Source organism: Helicoverpa zea, chromosome 14 (assembly GCF_022581195.2).
Source record: "Helicoverpa zea isolate HzStark_Cry1AcR chromosome 14, ilHelZeax1.1, whole genome shotgun sequence".
Lineage (NCBI taxonomy): Eukaryota > Metazoa > Arthropoda > Insecta > Lepidoptera > Noctuidae > Helicoverpa > Helicoverpa zea.
In genome coordinates, this window is record NC_061465.1 from 8014113 (window position 1) to 8039590 (window position 25478).

Sequence of the window (25478 nt, forward strand, 5' to 3'; positions counted from 1 at the left end):
GAGCTACTTAATTTTTCCTTCATTTAATTTATTTTATTTTAAGATGGGGTAGCTATATGTCATCTCGGCCAAAGGAAGCTGTTTAACAATCCTCATGACAAACTGGCTCTGGGAGAATTGCACAGATTGAGAAACAATAAAGATTAACCTTTGGTGATCCAGGGTTATATACCATTCCAGGGTTTCATCCGCCACATCCCATTTCCAGCATCAGGTTCTCGTCAATTAGAAACATGAAGAGAACCAGTCAAGACAAATTCAACGAGCCCAAACTCGATGGGTTTACTAAAAAGCAGTTCAGGGTTACGTCTCCTATCTTCGTGTCCTAACAGCAGACCAGCTTAGTGGTTCCAGAAGACATTAGTATTTCAAATTTCAGATCCCACATATGCTTGCAAGTAAACTGAGCGTGTAACATTCCTATCACACCTAACAAACAAGCTGATGACCTTGAAGACCTGAACCGATTTCCACCAAACATAGCTAAGAACACTCCCGAATGACATTCCTTTCAAACAAAAAAAACCGCATTACAATCGGATCATCCGTTTGGGAGCTACGATGCCACATACACACACACACACACACACACACACACACACACACACACACACACACACACACACACACACACAGACACGTCAAACTTATAACACCCCGTCGTTTTTGCGTCGGGGGTTAAAAATAAGTTATCATGATACAGGGATAATATCCAATATGCAATTGTTTTGATCAATTTCCTTAATCAACCCAAAAAAAAAAATGAGTGACGGTACTTGTCTATAGTTTCTCAACGTACAAGTATGATTTACTAACTATTTACTGCATGAATGACGTTTTATCTCTTCACAAGCTTTTATTTAACTTGCTTTCATGACATCAATTTACTTAGAAACCTATTCAAAAATTATATTATAACTGCTTAGCATTCAAGATGCGACTTCATCATCATCATCATCTCCCCCTTAGATCTTCACAGATACCTGATGCGACTTACTAGCACTCAAACAAAACTCTTTAAGCAGTAAAACCTCATCAACTGACAAAAAATTCACTAACATTACTCAATAGCATTTTTCCCCACAAAAATTTAAATTTCGAAAACAAAATCTAGCAAGCATGACATATGGAGCGGAAAACATGTAACCTCCTTGCAGACCTACCGTAGCCATAGCGGTCTAAGGCGGGGTAGACAAATAGCTGTAATCAAGTCTACTAGTACCGTGTGCACCCACCACATACGCCATCTTAACGGTCTCACAAAAGCTGTATGAAAACTGTTACACTTCCTCCATAGAATATTGTAACACCCGTTAGTGGTAGTCTTTTATTATAAACTGTTATATTTGTTTGGGCTTAAGTTGGCTTTAAGCATGTCTTAAGTTTCGTTGAGGATTTTGTAAAGCTTGTTGGAATAGTTATGGATCTGTTCTAAGTATGTAGGTATGTTTTTTTTGGCATCTTTCTCCAGTGAGATATGAAATACTCTTTGTGCAGTTAAACTAGACCGTGGACTTCTTCATTTTAGAAGATGATTATTATTATCTTAACACCACTTTGAGTATTTATTGATATCAATTATTGAGGAAAGTTCTATCTTCCTTAACACGCGAGACGCATCAATCAAACCTAAGTTCACAACCAATGTGCCCTCACTGGCTCCAACCAAGGTCTCCGAAACTAATATCACCATACATCCAAAGATTAGTTCAACACTACATTAAACCGCCGTGAGGCATGTTGACACTACTGGCATTGACAATGGCAGAGGTGCGTCGTGCCAACTGCGAACGTTACCGATGCCAAATACCCCTGATAACTGTACACTTGACATTAGTTCATGATGTGTTACTGCGATTGTGCAATTGTGCGTTTAACGTAAGGGTGCGTCCACATCTGGCGAATGTGCCGCGAATGTGCAGCTCGCGAGCCGTTTGCGAGCTGCCCGCGAGCTGCGCGCGTGCATTTTTGTTCGTGCGCCGCTTCTGCGCCGCCCGCGCGCAGTTCGCGCGCGACCTAAGCGCCGTTCGCGATCAGCGCGCAGGCGGCGCGCGACTTCTGACATCTTCGATAGTACTGAGCCAGTAAACGGAACTGTAAGGGCGAGAACTGAGTGCGCGCAGATCGCGCGCTCTATACGAGCCTTGCATGAGTTGCGCTAAAGAGGCGCACCAAACTATTGCAGTGACTGCGCGCGCGCAACTCGCAGGCAGCTCGCAAACGGCTCGCGAGCTGCACATTCGCGGCACATTCGCCAGATGTGGACGCACCCTAAGATTTATTCTTTCAATAAACTTACTATATATTTTTGAAGTACACAAATCTGCATGCGACTATAAGAGACAACGTAACCAAATACATATATGTCTAGTATCTATATGTCTCGCTCGATAACGCTTTTATGATAAAAGCTTTTGATAAAATAAAATTCGGTTTTATGATCTTATGACAACTGGGTCAGTAAAATGTCAGGTCTTTTAAAAGCACGCTACGGTAATGTGATAATTACACTAGGCTTTGACATTTAAGTACCACTTGTCAGTATTACAGTGAAACTAGAACAACTAGTTTGAATCAGACATAGGTATATAAAAACAGGCACTTTTTAAATTGAGATGCATGCCAAACCTAAATCATTCAATATAATCGTAGTTGCTAAAACTTTCACGTTAAACACTATTTATCAACGAGACGAGACACATGTTGGAATTTAATTTAATGGCTTTTCTGAACGCCCCATCATGTATCATGATAATTTACGTTAGTCCTCTTTTAATTGAACTGGCTGGCTTTTGCAGAATCATTTAAAAAACAAATGCATTTAAATTAAGCACCTTAAAACACAGGCTTGTAAAATAAACAGAAGATCTTCTGAAACGGAATCCCGACAGAACATTTATATTCAGTAAATTAATGTAAACACGCAGATTTAAACGAGACTCTCATTATATATTAACCAAAGCAGGGATGTTCCATTTTGCTTCCCTTTGATCATCCCTCCTTGATTCTAAAGCCTTCGGATTATGAAGCAGTGACGGGGTCTCACTTAAGCATAATTATTCGCTTTATCAGCTAGAAAAATCAATTTGGCAGATAAAAGAGGTCGGTCGTGTTACAAATTAGAGAGATCAACCCCAACAATGCTTAGAGACTTTTTTGCGAACACTTGCGTAATCCGAGAAGCTGGCGACTTATATTCACTCCTAACAAAAGACGTATATAGCTTTAGTACTGTACAAAAATGGACAGGTAATTTGGTTTGCCCAATTATTTACATTGTATCTCCTATTAAACTTAAGGCCACTATTACAAAACCCGGTATAACTAATGTCATACCCGTAATTAAAGTACACAAAGCTTGCATACATTAAAGTTATGCAAACAGCATGATTGATGACCATCTTGCTCCTGCTCCTGCAACATCTTGTGTGTTGGGTCATTTGTTCTATAATTACCTTTACTTTCCCTATAGAGCCACCGATGTATATCATTGACAATATATACGTAGTTAAGAGGACGAATTGGAATTTTTGGCGCCAAGGATGTCAATTTTTCTCAGTAAATACAAAACGGATCAAAATACAACTTGGTTACCTGAAAGTTCATGATATAAGCCTTATTTTGTTAGTTGTAGAAACATGATTAGGTAACTTTTATAACAGAGAAAAATATATCAAACATACCTCTTTTTAAAAAGAGATTCACATATTATGGGCAAACGGGACCGATTTAAGCCTCTTAACTTTTTTAGTAGTTGAGTATATACATACTCTTTAAAATGGTAGTAGGAATTTTTATTAAATTATCATTTCTAAATATTAAAATTACAAAACCATTTTGTCGCTTACGACTTTTAGTTATAAGCTAGCGCGCGTATTGTTATCCTCGCCCCGCTCAGACGCTCCGACCCCTTTTGGCGCCTTAGATGCGCGTGCCGGTTATGGAATTATTGTTGACCACTTCCTCGCCTTAACGCTTCCTGAAGAAAGTGGAAGCCTTTGCGCCGATGAGTAGAAACTTCCCGGACAACCTTTCATTTGTATTAATAGTTGCTGGTAACCGGATAATATCTGAGTATTAGCTATGATAATATACTGTTATTGGACCGTTTCACCTGCTTTTTGCTACCGTTAGGAATATTTTACCCTTAGGAAGTGGTGACTGATAAAAGCTGGTTTATCTTGTGGAAATTACATAGGGTCTGCTGCAATTTTTGCTCATAAAGCTTTCAAGATGTGTACATATTTTATGGTACTTTACTACATGGTTCATTTTAAAGCTCCAAAGATAACTTCAACAGCACAGACCCTCATTAAGTACCAAATTCAAAACCATTGTGTCTCTAAAAATAAACCTCACCAGTCAGCACTATCTCTTTATTCTGCCCATCTTAACCCTCCCATATCATCATTCTGTGGTCCTAAAGGTGAACATTATATACCCGCGTTATCACACAGGTTCGGGTCATTCCGGCCCGATGCCTGCCGACGTTAACAGGGTTAACAACGCCTTTTGTTTCGGCTGGCGGCGGAGTTTGCTCGACGTGAACATCAATTTCGGAAAGGCCATGCTTGAGGTGAATTTTGGACTACGTAAATGTTTTAACATTGAGTTATGTTGAGTAATTTGTTAGTTGTTAAGATTGTTTGACTAGGTTGTTGATTTTGTACGCGATTCAATTGAGATTCCAATCTTTTGAAAGCACCTTTTTCAAAAGAGTTACTATAGAAAAGGATAGAAAATCATCATTATCATTCCTCCTACTGATACTACCTCTGTATTGTGAAATTATTGTGTCTAAATTGTAAACCATTTTTTGTGTATGTCACATTTTAATTTGCGCAAGAATAAAACCAAGACATAATAATTTTGCTTTAAATCTGAAAGGCATTACAGTCCCCAAAAATTATGAAAATATTACCTTAACTTTACACTCTTACACTCCCTTTACTCACACTTTCCGCTAACCAAGAAAATATCTAAAACCAAAACGCCAACAATTTTAGAGCACTTAAAATTTCCCGTGCTAAAATATCGTTCATATAAAGGGTGTAGTCTAAAAGCCGTTGGCGTAACATCACGGCTGTGAGAGCTTTACTTTGGTACATACTGTATAATCGCATTAGTGAGGCGCCGCACTCTGACGTCACGGTGCAACCTGCACATTGGTGCGTCGTGTGTGAAAATGTATGTGGAAAATTGTTATGGTTGATATTGTAATGAGTGAAACGAGCTTTTGTGAAGAGGTGGACGTAAATTAATAACTGCTATGAAGAATTTTTCCTGTTTATTTAGGTAATACGTAGACACCTACATAATAATTGGTTTTAAATATGTAAAAATCAAGCATACCTATTACATATTTAAACATATTTCTTGCAAATGTCAGTGGAATTAAAATTTATAATTATGAATCTAATGTTAAATCATGTGAATAATAAATTAATAGAAGCTCCTTATTAACACCTACAGAAAAACAGACACTTCTTAACAATCATCAAGAATACCAAAATTAATGGCGGTATCGCACACAGATTAATAGTCAAGTGCCAAGTGTGAGCGCAGTCTGAGCACTGAGTGGCCGTTATCGGCTCCTACACAAGTACCCTCTTCAACGTCACTCTGTTACCTCTAGTACTTACTGATACATTACTTGAGGTTCTCGCTTTGGGTGACTGAATAGAAGTCTAATTCATTGTTTGACTTTTTACCTCTAGACTGTCTTCCATTGGAATAAAAATGTATATCAGTAATCAAGGTTGTATACGTAGACGATTTACGGTCATGAGTCGTAAGGCCAAAAGTAATATGGCTTTTAGTTAGGTACTTTTTGGTCTCTAATATCTAGATTTTGAAGACTTACGTGTAATTTATATGACATCACTTGACATCAGTTTTTCTTGCTGCTTATTATGGTATATTATGGCTATTTGGGTACCTACATATTATAATCCTTTAAAACATTTTGGCCCCAAAGTGCACTAATGAATGACATTTCCAAAATGAATGTAACAATCCCAAATTCACACATTACACTACACCCGGGACGAATGCCCCAAATTAACCAACAATTACAACGACAAAGGTAAACCGAGTTCATTCTCGAATAAATTTAAATACATTTGAATCGCGTTCCACTAGTAGCGCGTATTCACAGGAATCCATTGAGCACGTGACGGTAGACCCTTTGTGACAGATGCAGTGTAGCCGACCCTTTCAACAGAGTCTGTGCGGCACAATAAAACGTGTGGCTTACTTACGATAGACGATTTTACGTCAAGTTTTGCGATCAAAGCCTAGGAATGCTTAGTTTAATAGTAGGTACACAGATTGCACCGACTTTGTCCTTTAATATGTTTGTTAAATGATGTAGGCACATACCTATGCCACCATGGTGTCATGGTGGAATTGTTTGCTCTTTTTATTTTGGTCAATGACAGGCATATTACTTATTCATTTATATCGCGTATATTAGCTACTGCATTCGAATCATTTCCATCATTAAGGTTTTTTTTAACGTTATTATAATACTTGCTCCTAGCGTTAACACGTACTATAATCCTAGTACTAGAAGGATTCAGTGCGCCAAAAACATAAAACCTTTTTACAGACAGCACCATTTCCAGTCTACCGCACGAAATAAAACGGTAAAACCTCTCGCTAAACTAGATAGATTACGTTGGAGAGTGTTCTGTTACTAATAAACTCTCGTTAGCCCTGTCTTAGGTTTAATGTAGCATTAGTCTTGACTTTTATCTACCCACTCCAGATTAAGTTACGAGTTTCAAAGCGTCGAGGAAAACTTGCTTGAACGGTTCTAAAGTGGCCCTAGAAAACGGAGGTTCATAAATTCAGTCTTTAATCAATTATTTTAAAGCTGGTTCATAGTGTCTTTCAATAAAATATCTCTTTTCCTTAATTATAGAATAAGCTAGAAGAGATTTCACACCAAGTCGCTTTTATGGGTAATCTCATTTCAATATTAATGAGTAGGCAGGTATCATTTAAATTGCAGAAACTTACTGTAAATATCTATAGGTGCCATAAGAAATTGTGTTAAACAAAAATAACAAAAATAAATTCATCCAAAGCGCTTTATTACATTAAATCAAGTGGAGTGTTCCTGCAAACGTTGGGTTCTTTTGTATCTAAATAGCGGTACCCTAGAGGCGGTCACTAAATGAAGAAAAACAAAAGCCGGCCATTAGGGCTGTGCCCGGCTATGACAAACAATGCGCCGTGAACGAATAGGGATGACAGCAGTTTAAATTAAGAATCATTGTCAATATTGTTATGAAATATGTGCTGAAAAGCACAATTGAAAAAGCTTTTCTTTTTTTGTAAATCTGATGTCAAATTGCTTATACCCAACAAAAGCTGGCAAAATATAAAATTTTTAGACGATCCTTGGTAAGTCACACAAACTTGGCTATATTTATATCGCCTACACAGTCCTGAACTGTTAGGAAAATTGTCATGTAATACAATCTATTTATATATAGCGGTAATGTAATTCGGTAATACCGCAGTACCCAGGTGTCAGCCCTGAAACAAAATAATATATTTTTCCCGCTAGTGCGTGTGCGGAATTCACATTAATCTCATGGTTCCGCCACTTCCGACCTGTGTCCAAAAAATCTATACTTATTTGCCGTAGTAGGCACAATTGAGCCAAATTTTTGGCACGTCTGAAAAATTGTCGAGCTAAACGAATAAAATGGGGAAAAATCTTTTTAGGATTTTCTATATTTTGTGCTCCGAAATTCGACGAAAACGTGATAAAAGACCATAGCAACTACCTACCTACCTACACATTTTTTATTAATATAGTGTTCAGTTAAGCAGGTAGAAAATCTTAATCTTAGGAATCATTCATCTCAAAAGTCTTTCCAAAAAGAGCATAAAGATGTATTCGTATATAGTTATTTGCAAAAGTTTTGCCTACCTGCTACTGTGTCCACTCATACCTATAGAGCCAGACGAACAAAAACCATCATTAAAACTCTCTCAAAATAACAGGACCAAATCCACCATCACGGTCCAAACCCTAAACCGCTACTGTAACCTCAGTTAATGACTTTTAATATTAATAACTCTGCGCATATATGATACGACATTAAAATTAATTAAGGTTTTCATCGGTACACCTGTGTTGGAAGCCGGTATGACGTTTTAATTAATTGTCGGTGTCACTCGTCCGTAATGACCATAGGGGTGACATGTGACGCGATGCTGATTTGTTACAGTAAAGGGTTCTGGGATGTGTCACCCAGTGATGTGAAATGCAAAAATTAAAAGGGAACTGGGTGTGAATATGAGTCAGTTTGGGAAAAATACTAATTATATTTTTTTAGCTTTGCAATTTATAGCATCCTGCATCTGATTACGATTTTATATTCATTTTATAATGTGTAATCTCTAAGATACAAACGTATATTAAATTAACTGCACAAAGCACATTATACAGCTTTGAACCTGGATTAACTATCGAGTGAATTGATTGACTAATTTAATAGGAAACTCTGAACTAAGCGTCGTAAAGTTCCTGTCTTCCAATTGATTCAACGCCCAAGCATAATTGCTATCTCTAGAGTTGGATTTCTAAAATAGATAGTTTGATGTATATGTACGTATTTCATAGAAGCAAAATAGTAGGGCAGAAAAACACATAATTATACCCTTTTCATAGGCAAATATGTATTCAAAATTCCGTTAAATTAACACTAGGGTCCATTCTAAAATGCGCCGGTCATAGTGACGCGTCATTTGTTTTAACAAATTGAGTGTCACTTCGCATCAGCACGACAGGGTTATTACAAACATTTTTAACAACAGCCGCTGAGATGGGTTAAATTGCGGAACCGCTGTATGTTTGATGAATGCTGGTTGGCTAAACCTTTTTGGGTGCCTAATGATTCGATGTTGCTAAAAGTAAGATCATGAACTTCAAAAAACAGACAGGGTTATAAAGTCTGCAAAATTCAGTAAACAGATATACAATTAAACACAATCCAATTGAAATCATTACGTTTCACATTTACCTCAATTTAATTAATTTTCGATTCGTACAAGATTGCGAAACATTCTCCCCTAACCGGTCGAAATGAGCTGAGTAAGTAATTCTAAAGAATGTCCGACGCACTCGTTGCGTCGTACCACACCGTGCACAGCTTTTTAATTAATACCTACGCGGCTGGGCCCGTGTTCGAGAATAAATCTTAGTTAATGTCCCTTTAGTCTGGTCAGTTCGGCCCCATGTGTTGGTAAGCTGCAACTAGATGAGCCGAAATCGATTCCGCGTCGACTAGATGCCTAATAGCGCATTTATTTCGCACTGTTAATACTGTGAGTTGTGGAGTATCAGTTGAATTGTGGAGTGCTCTTCTTAATTTATTTGCTGAAAAGGTATTTTTTATCAAGTGAATGCACTCCAATGCATCGATTACTGAGGTGCCTTCAGTTCATTTTTCACTTGTTTGTTACATTTTTTCTTAAACTTTTATTTCTTTGTTTCAGAAATGCGACATTCCTCGAGCCACATCTCCAGGGCATAAGAAGACGTGACAGCAGAAGTTCAGACTCAGATCACGATGAGCGCTCCACCGAAGACGACGAGAGGTCCCTGCTTCGAAGCTCACCGCGCACGAGGCTCCCCCCTCCTCCGCCGCCACCGCCTGACGACGACCCACCCCCGCTGAAGCCTAGAGAGTTCTTTGAAAGACTTCAGACTCAAGCGATGCGGGAAGCCCAAGAAAGAAAACATAGACCAAGAGACTTACCAATTAAAGACTCCAACCAACTCTTCAGACCGGTCGACGCTGACGGCAGTCTAGGAGACAGCCTTAGTCAGGTAAGGGACCCTTTATTCCATCCAAGTTTTAAAACTTTTAAATAACGAATTGGAGTCCATTCGGTTGCCTAATGAACCGTGCCGCAGTTCTATTTAGTTTTTAGTTTCACAGACGTTTTTTTTCAACTGTACTTCCAGTTTTGTACGGTTTCTTTATTTGCATATCGGAAGGTACTGTGTAAAGAGATTGAACGAGGAGAATTTCTGTAGTAAAATATTGTGTCGGAATGAAATTATATTCAGCCATTTATTTGTGTAGTACTGGAGATGTATGTTGTTGGCTCTCGAAATGCGTTCGTCTTTTTATTTTGCTGCCATTACCATGTGAATGCGATGGGAGATGTTACATGAAAGCAATATTTTTCAATAGTCGATACGGAATTAAATTTGCGGTAGAAGTATAGAAGGGACTTTGTAGGCAGGGGAGGATTTTCGTTTGATGTTCCATTCTTCTTATTGGAATTATTTACGGTGTACAAATACCCGGCACCTTTAAACCGGGTTTACAAATGTTCCACCGCGTTTATTACAATACTTCTTGAAGATTTGTAACAATACGCAAATCATGCAAAATGGAGATCCAAAAAAAAAATGTTTTTGTTACAAACACATCAAAATTCACAAGAAAAGTGAACCTGCCTGAACAAACATTGCGCAATTCGCAAAACGTCTTTAGTATGCGACATCTCACTCTGAAACATAATTAAAGAAACATTAAACGTGCGGTACATTATCCTTAGCACTGCTACATGTTTTCTAAATGACAATTAACCGTTGTTGTGGTACAATGTTTACCAACCCTGCCGCTGCACTCAGCCACACTACAGCAGTGACGGGAGCCACTCGAGGTGTAAGTTCTCAGTCAATTGCGGGCGTTGCTCTGTGAATGCTTGAAGCCCCACCAAACCCTTGCATTGTGTTCGCGTTTAAAATATAGGGAGTAATGGTGCAGTTTTTACTGTGGCTGACACTGTAGGTATAAATATTGGTCTTGAAATGCGAGCTTTCGCGTGTTTGAGTTCGTTTTTCGTTTGTACATTTGGCCGTGCTAAGGCTTCTATTTCTGACCAAGTCTAATATTTCCGTAAACTGAATTTGTCATCCTGCTATTTATTTCTAGTCTGTGGGCCTGAAAAACTTCTGAGATCCTCCTAATTGAAAGACCCGACTTTCAATTTCATAGAACTAATTTGTCTACGCAATTACTTTAAACGTTGTCTGGTCATTTTGCACCACAAGTGCCATGCCGAAAAGTAAAGGGATCGCCTGAAAGCATAATATTCATTACACTACACTTACTGGTCCATCGGACTGCCTATTAACCCTCAAATTAGAGTGGGGGACCAAAGTTAACTGCCTTTTGCGGCACATAAATGACATGTGCGACTTAGAATTTTCGGACGCGAACTCGTACCGTACCATTTACGGTCTGTAATGGTGTTTTTAATTATTTTGCGGGTAATTACAGAGCGCTTCGGTTTTTGAGGGTTAAATACACTTTTAATGTACTTGAGATGGCAGACATAAATATTTTTAATGGATAATTTTGGGATAGTCGTGTCGTGTCTTAGTGATGTCGTAAGTCGTGGTGGCCTAGTGGGTAAAGAACCAATCTCTCGAGTATGAGTTCGTGGGTTCGATTCCAGGTCAGGCAAGTACCAATGCAACTTTTCTAAGTTTGTATGTACTTTCTAAGTATTACTTGGACACCAATGGCTGATAAAAAGGTGAAGGAAAACATCTTGAGGAAACCTGGACTATACAGTCCGAAATCACCAACCCGCATTGAGCAAGCGTGGTGATTAATGCTCAATCCTTCTCCATGTGAGAGGATGCCTGTGCCCAGCAGTGGGACGATAAAAAGGCTGTAACAGTAATTTTGGGATAAGTAGCGATGTGTCAAAAAGTAGGTACTGTATATAAAACCAATAATCCAAAATGTCAGCATCAAACCTGTGATATAATGCCAATACCTGTCTGTAACATACATGTGTGCATTTTTTATTAATCTAGTTAAAATGTGTTCATATTTTATATCTAAATATTGCCGACCGTGACTCACTGAAAGGCTCGTTTGCCGTGCAAATGAATAGATAACGTAATGAAACTCCGCTCGCCCCATTCATCAACATTTTAACGACAGACGACAAAGTGGAGACTCCGCTGTGATATTTAATGCTTTTTAAATGTACATCTATTAATTTAACGCCTTAAAAACTCATTTAAAACTGTCTGGAAATGTAATGAAACGTTGTCTAGGTTAGGCTAATCGCTATTCAAAATAAAGGCAACAAAATAGACTCAAAACTTATTCTAAAATCGTTATTGACATTGATTGCCTGTAATAGCTGCAAATAAATTATTTACTCGCTGTTTGCTTAGTGGGGCGTAAACTACTTGGCCGCCAATTAATATCATGTTATAGTCTGTTTTTTAATCCCGTAGACTAAATTGACACTTGCAAAATGTCAAACTTTCTAATAATTTTGCTAGCTCTGTGGTGCAGTGTTGTACTTACGATACCGGTTCGTTGAATCGTAACTTTTTATCTATAATAGACGAATTTAATATTCATTCAAAGTTTTATATTTAAAATTCACGTACGTACACATGGCTGTACGACGTGCTACAAACTGCCAGGGATATCTGACCACGCAAAGCCATGCGTAATCATCAAGGATAAGCCCATTATTTCAGGATGACTTATTGTAAAAAGTTACGATTCAACGTACCGGTATCGTAAGTACAACACTGCACCACAGAGCTAGCAAAATTATTAGAAAGTTTGACATTTTGCAAGTGTCAATTTAGTCTACGATATTAAAAAACAGACTATAGACGGCAATCATTTTAAAAGCTTTCAAACTACTTCTTAACAGTAAAATGTTCGTTACACTCGACTAGTTTTAATAAACTTAGGAGTCGAGCAGAAACCGGTAAAAGTCGGGACTTGATTCCGAGTTCGGAAGTTAGGCGTTTTAAACGCGATAATTACTGGCATTGTCAACACGGAACGATTATCGGGTGGCCCGGAACTTTGTCTGCGCCCTTCCGACGCAGGGCTGGCTTTAATCGTTGGACGAAAAAAAATGAAGCCGTCCCTAGTTTAATTTGCATGCGGTGCAGTGGATGCCATCGATTTAGTACAACAATAGGGAGGATAGATGCGTCGCTCGTTTCCGCTTTATTGCATTGTTCGGACTGATGCGAATTTTTTCGCCGATTATTTGGTCTTATTGTGTGACGTGTATTAATTGAATCGTTAGTTGCACATGTTTTTGTATCAAGCGTGTAGTTAATGGAAATTGCATTTCTCATGCGTTGATTGAATTTGTTTTGGTTGATTTCTTATAAATATATTTTTATCTTTCAAAATGGTTTAGGCATTTATGTTGATATTGATTTATATTTAATATAATTCATCGCCTAATCAACCGTAGCGATAAATTCCGAAATATGCAATTAGGTTGCCAATAAAGGAAACGGCGAAGTGAAGTCAGGCGTCAAGTCAATGGTATCAAACCCCATGAGTTGAGCTCCCCTGTCCAGTTTCCGGGACGCTTATTATGGTAATGGCACCTTCGGGCTATGTGGACTTTTACTGCGTTATACATATTTAACTACGCCGTCTGCGTTGACGCGAAATCGAAAAATTTGGAAATTTTTGGCATACCCCAAATTTCGTTAATATGACAAAAAGAATATCTGCACATAAAAATAATTGTGTCCAGGGTCAATAGTTTTTCAAACAGTGTATTTCTCCCTACATAAAAGTTATAAAAATCAATTAATTAATCCAACTCTCTCAATTACTTAACAGCGCCATTCCCACGAACTTGCAATTAATACCGAGAAACAAAATTACCGGTAATGACGAAAAACGCGAATTAACGCGGTGCGCAGAAAAATGGTTATTACGGCAATCTGATCGGTACACACGAGCGGGTGGATCCGACTTATTGATTTTAACCACCCCGGGTGAGTCATCTGCCGTCGCATGCACCCCTAGCCTTACTCCCCCACGCTGGACCACAAACACTGTTTGCTCTCTTTGATTGAACTTGAAGAAAACTAAAGGGCAGCTCCGTAAGTTTGTTTGTGAAGTAATAACTGTTTTACTGACCCGAGTTTTTTTGCAACGTTCCTGTTTGACGATTTGTTCACAGTCTGCATTCGATTGGTGCTCGTTAAAAGTTTGTCACGCCGCCGACTGTTGCGGTGAAAAGAAAACATTTTCAAGTTTCGCTTTTTCTATAAAAATGCAAAGTTGGAGCTAAAAGATTTTAATGACACACAAACTTTCTAGCGGGAACTGTAACACGTAATCTGCATATTAAAATCTACTTTTGCTTTTGACTATTTCAAGTGTGTAATAACACTTACAATACTATTAAACAAACATTATTATTCAATTTCTATATAGACGACATTACCACAGGTATAAACTGTTCCAAATTCGAAAATCATTTACCTCTGAAAGCTTAACCGGCCATAAAATCGCTAGACTCCGATACCCTATTACGTATTCTAGCAAACTTTTTACCTAATTAAAACTTCCCTTGGGTCGCAGGTGCACGACGTTTGCTCCTAAAACGTCGGACCCATTTACAGAGCCGCAGCACGTGCGCCCGCTTCGCACTTGAACGAAACTCGTGTAAAAGTGAACTGTTATGCGACACTAGAGGAGTACTTTGCGATATTTCCATGAGACGCAGATGCCTTTAAGAGATTGCTATTGCAAAGTGTTTATGTAATAGGTGTTGGAGTAGTTGTGAAGTGGAGCTCGGTGGTGTAGACTTTGAAGTTTGCACCTGAAGCTGTGCTTTTGTAGACAACACATATATTATTTAGAAACTTTTGGTATTTATGTCTGTTGATGATTTGGGCCGTAATTTATACTACTAAATGAGCGCTCTAAATAATATTTTTCCTGTTTTTAATAACCCAATTTAAATAAATGAAGTAAAAATTAGGAACCCACATATCTAAATTAGACCTACATTTTAGAAAAATTAAGTGCTGTATAATAGCACAAACAACATTTAACATAACAGACATGCACTCCAACTAATACAGTCCAACCATAACACTCATTTCAGAAACGCAATTATGGAAGTGCGGTTACCAATTCCACTTATATTGCAATTGGAATATAAGTGGTTAGAGCCCAACATGGCAACAGCCGCATCTCACACCGAAGAAATCTAATTGCGAACCAACTTGGCACATAAATCGTCGCCAGCATTCGTGGCGGTGTGATATTTGTTACCGTGGCCTATTGTACCGCAAATTTAACACCTTAACTGCCGCCTGGCCTATTGTCACCCATGATTCATCGCAGTTATTATTGTTACCGATCGCCGAATTAATTTCCTGTGTAGTCGACATTTTCGCCCGTAATATGCCCGTTTAAATGCCCCGAATTGCTGCGAAATTAATTTTATCACGATATTTGTTTAACGCGGATATTAATTTTGTGGTGAATGAACGCGCTCTACGTTGTAATTATCGGAAATATTTTACGGTACGAAGAAGTTTTGTTATTTATTTGGAAATCACTGGAATTAAGGGAAGTTTAATTAAAAGTTATGATTATCATCCTCATTAACGATAATGTATCTGTGTAAGGCATACAGTAAACATGCATTTATCCGTAAATGTTGGGGTAATTAATAAATAGGTGTAATTAGCTGATGTTTTAAGTTTTAACTCTATTCGATGGATATTTTTTTCAAAACCTTTCACATATCTGTATAAACTACTTCATTACTGGACATGTCTATCTTCGTAGAATACTGCACTGACTCTCCGCCATATTAATCTCTGTGATTATTTATTCTCTCTGAAGAAAAAGTTAAACTTCTTAAAGCTAACCATTAAGAGCTTAAGAAACTGAATGTAATTATCTTTCTAACTACTAAATGCGGTTTTGTGCTTCATTTAAACTTTGATATTTTAGTTGCGAGATTGTTTGTTTCGCTTTGGGTATTATCATAAAGTTTGATTAATTTAATATTGCTGCTTTGCTCGGTAGTTTGTCTTGGTAGTTCAATTTAAAAACCAAATTTCAACTTCTTAGCATACTTTAAAGGATTTTAGTAGACAAAATAAAATTGCATAAATATCAAAGTTTTCTTTAAGTACTTTTTCAACGTTGTAGAAAAGAACAAATAGTGTAAACGTGGTATTTCAAATTACATTGAAGAGAAATCCAATGAAACAAATGTGAGTGACGCCCGACTTTCTAGCAATTACTCCTACAGACATAATGAGGTGTTTTTCCTTGCAAATTACCCCGTTTAAACGGATACTAAAGTGCAAATTACGCGCTAGACTTTTTAAACTTTTATCTACATAAACATTGGTTTAGTTTGTTTACATTATCAGACTCTATTGGCTAAGTATTCGTGCAGTAAGGAGTATTGAAAAGTGCAAGCTTCCATCGATGAGTACGTTTAATTCAGGTTCTTTTTCATTTTTATAATATGTGTCTGTTGTACATATTAGAAAAAGTTGTTGATTTAGGATTTATTATAAAAACATTGGGAAAAGTTTAGAAGTATGTACGAGTTAGGCATCTACATACATAGTTCGTGCCAATACTTTGTGAGTGACATAACTTACCAAAACCAATTCTCGTACCAAAACTGAACTTACAATAACATTAAATCATAATAAACACAACTACTAAATATTCCATTTGTCGAAACAAACCACAAATTCACGTTCATTAAGTGTAAAAGTAAAATATTCACGTTCACAACTGCAATTCGAATTAAATGTGAACAATTTTAATTCAAAACTACACATGCAAATCACATGGATACACTGCAAAGGGATTTTGTCTCAATTAACGGACATACTCGCCTCAATTATGAACATTTATGCACTAACATAAGCCCCGATTGTGTTTTATTTGATGTTCAATACCTTTTATTTGTTGTCGGTTAGTTTTGCACTTAATAGGCGACAATGGTAGTATGAATGGCTTTGTCAATTTAAAACTGTTGTCGTTACTTTCTGTTATTTTTTTTTGTTAAAAGTTTTATCTATATAAATGTACCATACTTACATCCTTTCTGGGATTTGGAATATGTGATAGCCAATTGTAGTCGTCAGGGGCAAGATGTGACCCAAGCTCCGCTCTAAATAATCCGGGCACAATATTCATTTGTTCTACAAAAAACCGGCCAAGTGCGAGTCGGACTCGTGCACGAAGGGTTCCGTAAATTACAGTTAAATCAACCTATCTCAAAAACTATAAGAGATACTTTGATCAAACCAAAAATCGTTGAAAGAGTTAATTAGCATGCATCACCTCTATTTTTTTTAGAATTTTATACCCCGTAGTTATAAAAATAGAGGGGGGGGGACATACTTTTTACGACTTTGAGAGCTGATATCTCAAAAACCGTTCACTTTAAGAAAAATGTTTTTTAGAAAACTTTATATCATTTTAAAAGACCTTTCCATTGATACCCCACACGGGTATGTACATCGAAAAAAAAAATTTCATCCCTCAGTTACATGTATGGGGGGCCCCACCCCCAATTCTTTTTTTTACTATTTAGTGTCATATTTTTGTAGCGGTTCATACAACACATATTCCCATCAAATTTCATCACTGTAGTACTTATAGTTTCCGAGTAAATCGGCTGTGACAGACGGACAGACGGACAGACGGACAGACGGACATGACGAAACTATAAGGGTTCCGTTTTTGCCATTTTGGCTACGGAACCCTAAAAAGGACCGTACCCCGCGGGCTACTTGAAATTCATAAAAGAGATCAGAAGCCAAAATCGCGATCTGCCAAGAATATCTTCAACAAAGATATCATGATAAAATCTTATCTGGGGGCAATAGCCGGACGCAAAGGGTAATACAACTTTAACATATAAACAACTAAACTAAAACGAGAATGTATGAGCGTGTATGAAATTGCTGGCCCTCCTTTGTGGAGCCGCGGATCCTTTGCCGGGAAATCGAGTAATAATATTTCCAAGTTGGTGAACAAAGACTCTTCTTTCTGTTTGAAGCGAGATTGTCGTGGGTATTTTGCCTTAAATATTGCACTCACTTTTTACCAAAGTGACATTTATATGAAGCATCCCATATTGTTTTGGCTTTGCTTTCGCCCCAGACGTTTTCCCGTATCATATTTTGAGTAAACTCTCTTTGTGTGTAAAAAGGTTTCATATTGAGATTTTTTGCTTAGATATTACGGAATATTTTAATGAAAATAAATATAAATTACTTACCTGTTACTTTATGAATTCACCTTATTACAAAAGAAAAGCTTTGATGTTTCCCTAAAGGATATTAAATACGTCTGAAGCTCAAACATCCTCTTAACGACTTACCAACGCGAAATTCATATAGAGCCATTTAAATTAATGCCTTTATTACATTTCCTTGCTACACGTTCGAAATAGAATATCATCATTAAATTACCATAAAGGAGTATAATTTGAGACGGGCGTCTGACTAACAACATTATAGCGCATCGCGGACGTATAATATTCAGTGCGAATTTAATAGGCTGTGTACACACGGAGCGAAGCCATAAAGTGTGCTGCCGACGGGCTTTCGCTGTGAGCCCCCTAATCCCCCACTCGCTCGACACAAACTCATAAAGGGACTCACTAATATTTGCCTATTATGATTATTTTCACGTACCGCACAACCTCAATTAGCGAAACATTTTCTACGACTGCCGTGGTACTAATGTATGCGATGAATGGAAATGAACGGCCCTGTGAACGTAATACGCGATAATGCTGTTATTAAATTTTTTTTAATGAGCGTGTTGTTACTCGAGTCCATTAGTATAAGTTTAATTAATTGATTGTTTTGCTTTTTTATTATTATTATATATTTTATTAAAATAACAAACCAACTACATTATTATCTGATCTTATCCATCTCATCTTAGGGTCCATACAGCATATTTTCATGTTAAATTTTTAGAACATATTTTTAAAATGAATGCTTTTCTTTCCAGAGTCGAGAAAGTCTGTCATCAGACGGCGAAGGCGCTCGAGGGGACTGCTCGTCCGTCGACTCCTCAGGGTCAGGATCAGAGGAACAACCACCATGCGACATCGGGCTTCTGGAGCGACTGATCAGGACGCACCCTGTATGGTTCCTGCCCGGCATTCAGAGGGCCGGAGCCTTCCATTTGCTCCAAGGAAAGGAGGAAGGGGTGAGTTCTTTGTATGAGTCTCCACTCGCTGAAAGCCGACAAGAAACCTTAGAAAATCTGGTTTTGTCTGCCTTTGATGAAAAAAGTTATATCCACTGTTTCTTCAGACCTTTTGGGCCTTACTACAAAAACTTTAAACCCTGTTTTACACTTGTCTAATAAAATTTTGGCTGCAAAATGAACCATATGTCAACGTCATAATTTGACATTTTTTTAGACAAGGCATAAACTGACGTTTAAAAGTTTTTGTGGTAAGACGGTTTAGGTCTTGAATAAATTACCATACTTTTTAGGTTTCAGGGCTTTCTTTCTTTTGTAAACGAAACGGTCCTTTGTCATTTGAATCTAAGTTATATAAGTTACCTGGAATTAAATACGGCTTTTGTGTTCTTTATATGGAATCTCGAAGATGTCGCTGAAGTTTTCATATAAATCATTTAACTTCTCATTACGTTTAGCTTTTTGTATCCCGATGGAATGAAGTCCTAGAAATGTACCTAAGAGAACGGTGGTATTTTACAATGTTTAATTCTTATTTATAGACCTCACGATCATTTAACGAATACTGAATTCTTATATTGAAAAAACTCATTATCAGAAGCTAATCATGAATCCAATCAAACTTTTCAGTCGGTTCAATTTACCTTAAGTTTGCTTGAAGTCTATTAGAAGCGAAGGTCAAAGTGGTACCAAAAATTAACCAATCCATTTAAATAACGATTTCTTTTCCAGAACTTCGTGGTGCGTCAATCCAGTCAGCCCGACACCATGGCTATCAGTGTCCGTCTACCGGCAGACAAGGGACCCTATATCGAGCATTATCTTATCCAGGCTGCAAGTGGCCGCATCGGGCTGGAGACCTCACACAACCGCTTCGATAACATACCTGAGCTCATTGCACACTATTCACAATGCTGGTAAGTTGCGCCTTGAAACTTGAAAAATATCTACTTGATTAGTGCCAATAATCCATAGGATAAAGACAAAAAATACGATCTATTTATCTTCTGGATATCGGTATATGGTTTAATACATACATACAACAACTTTACATACATACTTACTTTAATCATAACAACTTTATTTTCAGTGACGAGCTCCCAGTGCAATTGCAATTACCTCGTCCACTTCGAGAAGCAAAAAGTCGTCATCAACTCAGTTCTTTAGCTCTTCTAGGACAAGAGTTCTGGGGTTATCCGATGGCAAACCCGAAGAACAATCCGAACAATCTACTTTCTCCTTGTCAGCTAGCTAATGGTGTGATTCCAATGGCCGTTACGCCCTCCGATACGGGATCTAGTCTTAGCAGTTTTAATGCCAGTGAGTATTACTCATTTGCACCGAAAAGCTACAAAAGATTAGAGATTGAAGATTACATTATTTAAAAATCATTTCTTGATTTTCCAGGTACCCGAACCAATTCCCGTGAACACATCCTCAGCCCCGACAAAGAACAAAATGTAGTACTAAAGATGTCTCCGATAGAAAATTCAGGTTCCCCACCGACTCAAAACCAGAACCTCAGCACTTTCAAAGGAAAGACTGCGCCATCACCACCAGCCAAACCGAACAGCGCATTCGTTAGAGCGCCTAGACCTACCCCACCAAATACTTTGAACCTTATGTCTAGTACCGTAAGTATTAATGCATTTTTAAGTACAGCTTTATCGATGTTGTTCTTTAGAATTATATTAATAGAAGCTTCACCTGTTTTCAGGCGCATATAACACAGCCTCATACATTTCCGACAACCAACACGCAACATTCTCCCACCCAATTAAACAACATAAAAATGACACCACCTCCTCCACCACCACGGTGGGCTAAACCGCCATTTTCCAAGCCATCCTTATCTCCAAAATCGGAAGCTTTCAGCCCCATTAACAAAGTATCACAGAACGGAAACATAACAGTCACTACCACAGTTACATTCTGTGTCAATAACACACAAATTCACAATCATCAAATCAATGAAAGCATACAAAGTGACAGGTTACAACTAACGCTTGCGTCTAATGCAGTCAATAACAACAGTAGCGCAGACTCTGTATTCAGCATCATGGATACAGGAAAAAATATTGCTGATGCTAATGGAGAATCCCAGGTGAGGATCATTAGATTAATGCATGTTTTGTGCACCCCTGAATGCTTTGCTTTGCCATTGCCATGTATTTTATTTGTTTCTAACCTGTAAAGAGTTTGTTGTTATCTGTTTTCGAAATATAATTAAGGTAATATAACTTATGGACTGACTGTAACTTCCTGTTCCCGTATAGAATATGATGCACCGCATGTCACCAGAGGGAGAGTGCATCAATGCAATGACAGCTAGTTTGCACGGGAGCTTCAAACGTCAAATGACTGAACAGAATAATGTTGAACCAGGATCGCCAATAGAGCCACAGTCTCAGACAAATACATCGGATTCAGCGGATCCGATTGTAAACAGTTTGACCAAATCTAGCAGCACTTTTGCTCCTAATCAATTAGTGTCTCCCAACGGCACAAACTCTGTTACAAGTGGCATATTTTCTCCAACGAGTCAGATTAATTCCCCTGTTTCTAACGACACGATTTCTTCTAAAAGCGGGGTCTTTTCTCCTTTGAGTCAAACTAACAAGAGTGAGATCTTTTCTCCTATATCGAGAAGTTCCCCAATATCAGGGAAAAATGTTTTCTCGCCGACGTCCAACCAGTCAATTATATCTCCGATGATGGGGAAAGACCGTGACAAAGTTCTGTCTCCAAATACGAATACAACGAGCACTACGCCGTCTGGTAGATCGAGGAGGAGTAAGCACTCCCACCGAAAGGAGTCCAAACATTATCAGGTAGTGTACATATTTATGAATGCATCATTTCATGTGCATTTTAGACGTTACTAATCGCACGATATCTTAACAACAAGTAGCACAGTCTTGCATCACAACTAATTCGCACATAATTTGATTTCTTTGACTCTACTTTTTGAAACATTTTGACTTTTGTTTTTAAATCCTTAAAAGATTTTTTTAGAACAACTATCACATTTTTGTATGTAATTTTTCAGGAATCTGATATCCTAGAATCTCCAGGGGTGTATTGCCGAAGTTCGCTAATTGACAAAGTATCAGACTATGAAGATATTTGGGGACCAGAAAGCAACAGTTGCTCTACTTTTAAGCCGCTGAAAGCAGAAAATGAAAATAACATTCACAATGGTCTGATGAAAAGTAAAAGACCAGACCTTTTGCCAGACACATTACGTAAGTAATCATTATATCTACTTTTGTTTTTTGTAACGTTTAACTTTTATTAACTGAAACATTATTTCAAATTGAATTTAATAAAACCGCTTAATTTATTGCAGCCAAACTAAATGCAGCAAAAAGTACACAATCCATATTGGAAAAAGAAAATATACTTCTACTTAATTCAAATGAAAGTCTAAATGAAAAGAAAACCCTTTCGGACAGCTCGCTGAAGAAGAGCTTTAGAGGTTCAAATGAAATTATAGCAACTACCAACAGCAAGGGAGATATAATACCAAAGAGGCCAGATAAACTTAATATTTCTATGAATATGAACAAGAAATTGACTGAAGAGATTGAAGCTGTTATTAAAATTAGGGAGAACTATAGTTCTGAAAGTATGGAGACAATGAAATTAGAAGACGACTGTGCACTAAATTCTATTGGTGATGAGTCTGAAAAGGATAATGCTGGCAGCCCCTTCTACGCTGATCCTGTAGATGCATTAAAGGAAGTATGTAACTTGTAATTAAATTATAACATTATTTTGGTTGTGTTAAGTAGAAATAAATATCTATGTAATATATTTTTTACTACAGGCTGCCTTGCCACAAGTGCAACGACGAAAGCTGCTGAGGGTCGGAGTAAATCTGTCCCAACGCTACTCAGAACCGCCGACCCAGAATCATCCGTATTACCCTTTGCGTGACATGCATAGTATTGAAGAGCTCTCTCGTGAGTACTACTTCTAATTCTGCTTAAAGTGACATCATCTTGTTTTGTAAACAGATTGATTCGGTACCTATTGTATTTACAATTTGACTTGGAGTGTCTTACTATTTGCTGTCTAATTGTAATGTGTCCTAAATAATTTTCCTCTTTAATTCTAGCATCGTCGCCAAATACGTCATCATCGGTGGATAACCTGATGTCTCTGCGGAGCAAACCGAAGATGAAGCCAGTACAGCCGCCACGAATCGCGAACAAGCCACCCACAGGCAAGAACGACCAGACTTGGACCGTTGATTCCAGTTGGGAGTTTATAAGTCAGTGTTAGAATACGAGATACCGTAGAACAGTAGATGGTGCTTGTACAATTTGCTCTTGCACTCCCAACATCCCCCAAACACAGCTTAACATTAGCCCACCAAAAGACATGGGTTTAATAATATTGCAAAAATGTCTAATTTGAAACTCCTGGCACATCACCAATATTTACCTCCAATCAACATAAAAATATTTTTCTACATTTTGTAATACACATTTGGACCAGAATTTGTCATTTTTGAAAGTTACACTTTGTGGTATTGGTACCCTTTTAAAAACTGATTTATTGACACTCTTGAAGGGCAGAAAACTAAGGAGCATGTATTTTTCTTTGCAGACAAGAATGAAGAAGGTTCAAACGGTGAAAACGGAACGTTCCCCTCGCTGGCCGAGCAGGAATGTCGGCTGAGTGCTGTCGACGATGGCACGCAGCATCTGACTGTACATCAAGTGGTAGCACAGAGGTAAGATTTTTTCTATTGGTAGATAACGTTGATAAAATTCTTTGAAACAAAAACTGCTTTATTATAAGTCAACTATGAAGTAGACTTTAGTAGATTTACAATTATATTTGATAGATCTCGAAAACAGGTACCTAAACTTATTTTACCCTGTTTTAAGTTTACTTTATTTATTTTTTAATGGAAAATCAACGGTTATACAAAACATTGTAAAAGACATAGACAGAGAAACAAAAAGCCAATTAAAGGTTTCACACTGATATACATATGAATTATTGGACATTTGTTATATACAATATTATGTTACGTTCCATTAGATTCCCTGATCTACGGCTGAATGCTGAGCCAACGATGTTACCAGAAGAAGTGAGATCGCCGCCAAGAGCTTCGTGTTATGACAACGTTCACGATCTGAGGCCCTTATCTGAACAGGTAATGCATACTTACTTAATAAAATTATAATGGCGTACCTAGAAGCATGGTGCACAATTGTCGCCTTCAATTATAAAAGAAACCTCGTAGCTTTCCACTCACCTATATCTGACACGGGTCATCGAATGCCTATGCTGGGATTCTTAAAGCTACTTACTAATGCAGACGCTGCGTACGATCCACTACTTGACTTTACACTACAATGATGCATATAATTCTTTTACTTCAAGTGTGAACAATGAAGACACGCACTATATTGAACTAAAGGGTCCACCAGGAACTAAAGGTCTGTTTAATCAGTATTGTGATGTCATATTAGTTTTAATTGAAAACCTTATCTATTTGTCAGGCGAGCGACGATGGCACAGTATTTTCCGAACCTTGGGACAGCTCGCAGTGGGACGGGCTGATTCCTCCTTCGAATGGCCACCAAATCTATGATAATGTAAGTTTTTACTTATTTTCGAAAAATATTTTTTGGGTTTCTGAGAGCAATAAAATTAATTTCATCAACTTGCTGGGTTTGATTTGATGACGTAGGTTAATTTCAATTTCTTTATTTGTTTAGGACGAACCTTGTGAATGGGAGTCTCCCATCCCGAGGAGAGGACCAACTGTTGCCACGAGGGCGAAAAGCTTCAGGGACCGACTGGATCCATTACTGGGTAAATATTATAGTTAACTACCTTCCACCCGATTCCCCAAGAAACTACTTTCCGTACCGGAATGGGGATTAAAAGTAACCGATATACGTTTTCTGGTTCACAACTGACTTCCTACCACCGTTGAATTGTCTTTCAGTAAACATAATTATTGATACCGACTTCTGGACCATTATTACTTGTCATTACAGTCACACATAGTAGCAATATTTCCACTATGCGATAAATCAATTGATACATTTCTCCCCATTGAAGATGAGCCGCTACGTCAGTCCACGTGCAGTCGGTTTAATTATTTACTCACGTTATACAACGAAGTCATCACACTATGTAAATACATTTTAATATGCAGCACGCTCTGATAATTGATAATACTCCCACTCATTTATATTACACTAAAACGAAAGAATCACTCTTAAACCATCTCTAAACAATACAAGCAAGCGTGGGTTATAAAGTCATTTTTCGGTCATTGCTATCAACAGCCACGTTTTTCCCCGTATTTGCTTATTTCAGTACAATATCTCGGTGCAGTATTCCAACCGTATCACTTGACGCAAACTCACAGCTGTTCTCTGCACAATGCAGACC

General features: G+C 37.8%; 1 protein-coding gene across 9 annotated transcripts in view; it reads left to right on the forward strand.

Annotated features, from left to right (window-relative positions):
* Positions 1-25478, forward strand: part of LOC124636273 (protein sprint) — a 201310-nt gene that overhangs the window by 167322 nt on the left and 8510 nt on the right. For 5 of the 9 annotated variants that reach the window (XM_047172299.1, XM_047172298.1, XM_047172295.1 and 2 more), the window contains 15 exons: positions 9517-9850; positions 18855-19055; positions 19788-19972; positions 20146-20375; positions 20463-20689; positions 20773-21159; positions 21332-21886; positions 22105-22300; positions 22405-22799; positions 22885-23020; positions 23176-23331; positions 23670-23796; positions 24111-24225; positions 24575-24670; positions 24794-24890. In XM_047172299.1, the coding sequence (XP_047028255.1) occupies positions 9517-9850; positions 18855-19055; positions 19788-19972; positions 20146-20375; positions 20463-20689; positions 20773-21159; positions 21332-21886; positions 22105-22300; positions 22405-22799; positions 22885-23020; positions 23176-23331; positions 23670-23796; positions 24111-24225; positions 24575-24670; positions 24794-24890 (3437 nt within the window). The remainder of the gene's footprint in view (positions 1-9516; positions 9851-18854; positions 19056-19787; positions 19973-20145; positions 20376-20462; positions 20690-20772; positions 21160-21331; positions 21887-22104; positions 22301-22404; positions 22800-22884; positions 23021-23175; positions 23332-23669; positions 23797-24110; positions 24226-24574; positions 24671-24793; positions 24891-25478) is intronic. The other 4 variants (XM_047172297.1, XM_047172301.1, XM_047172300.1 and 1 more) reach the window with 4 other exon arrangements.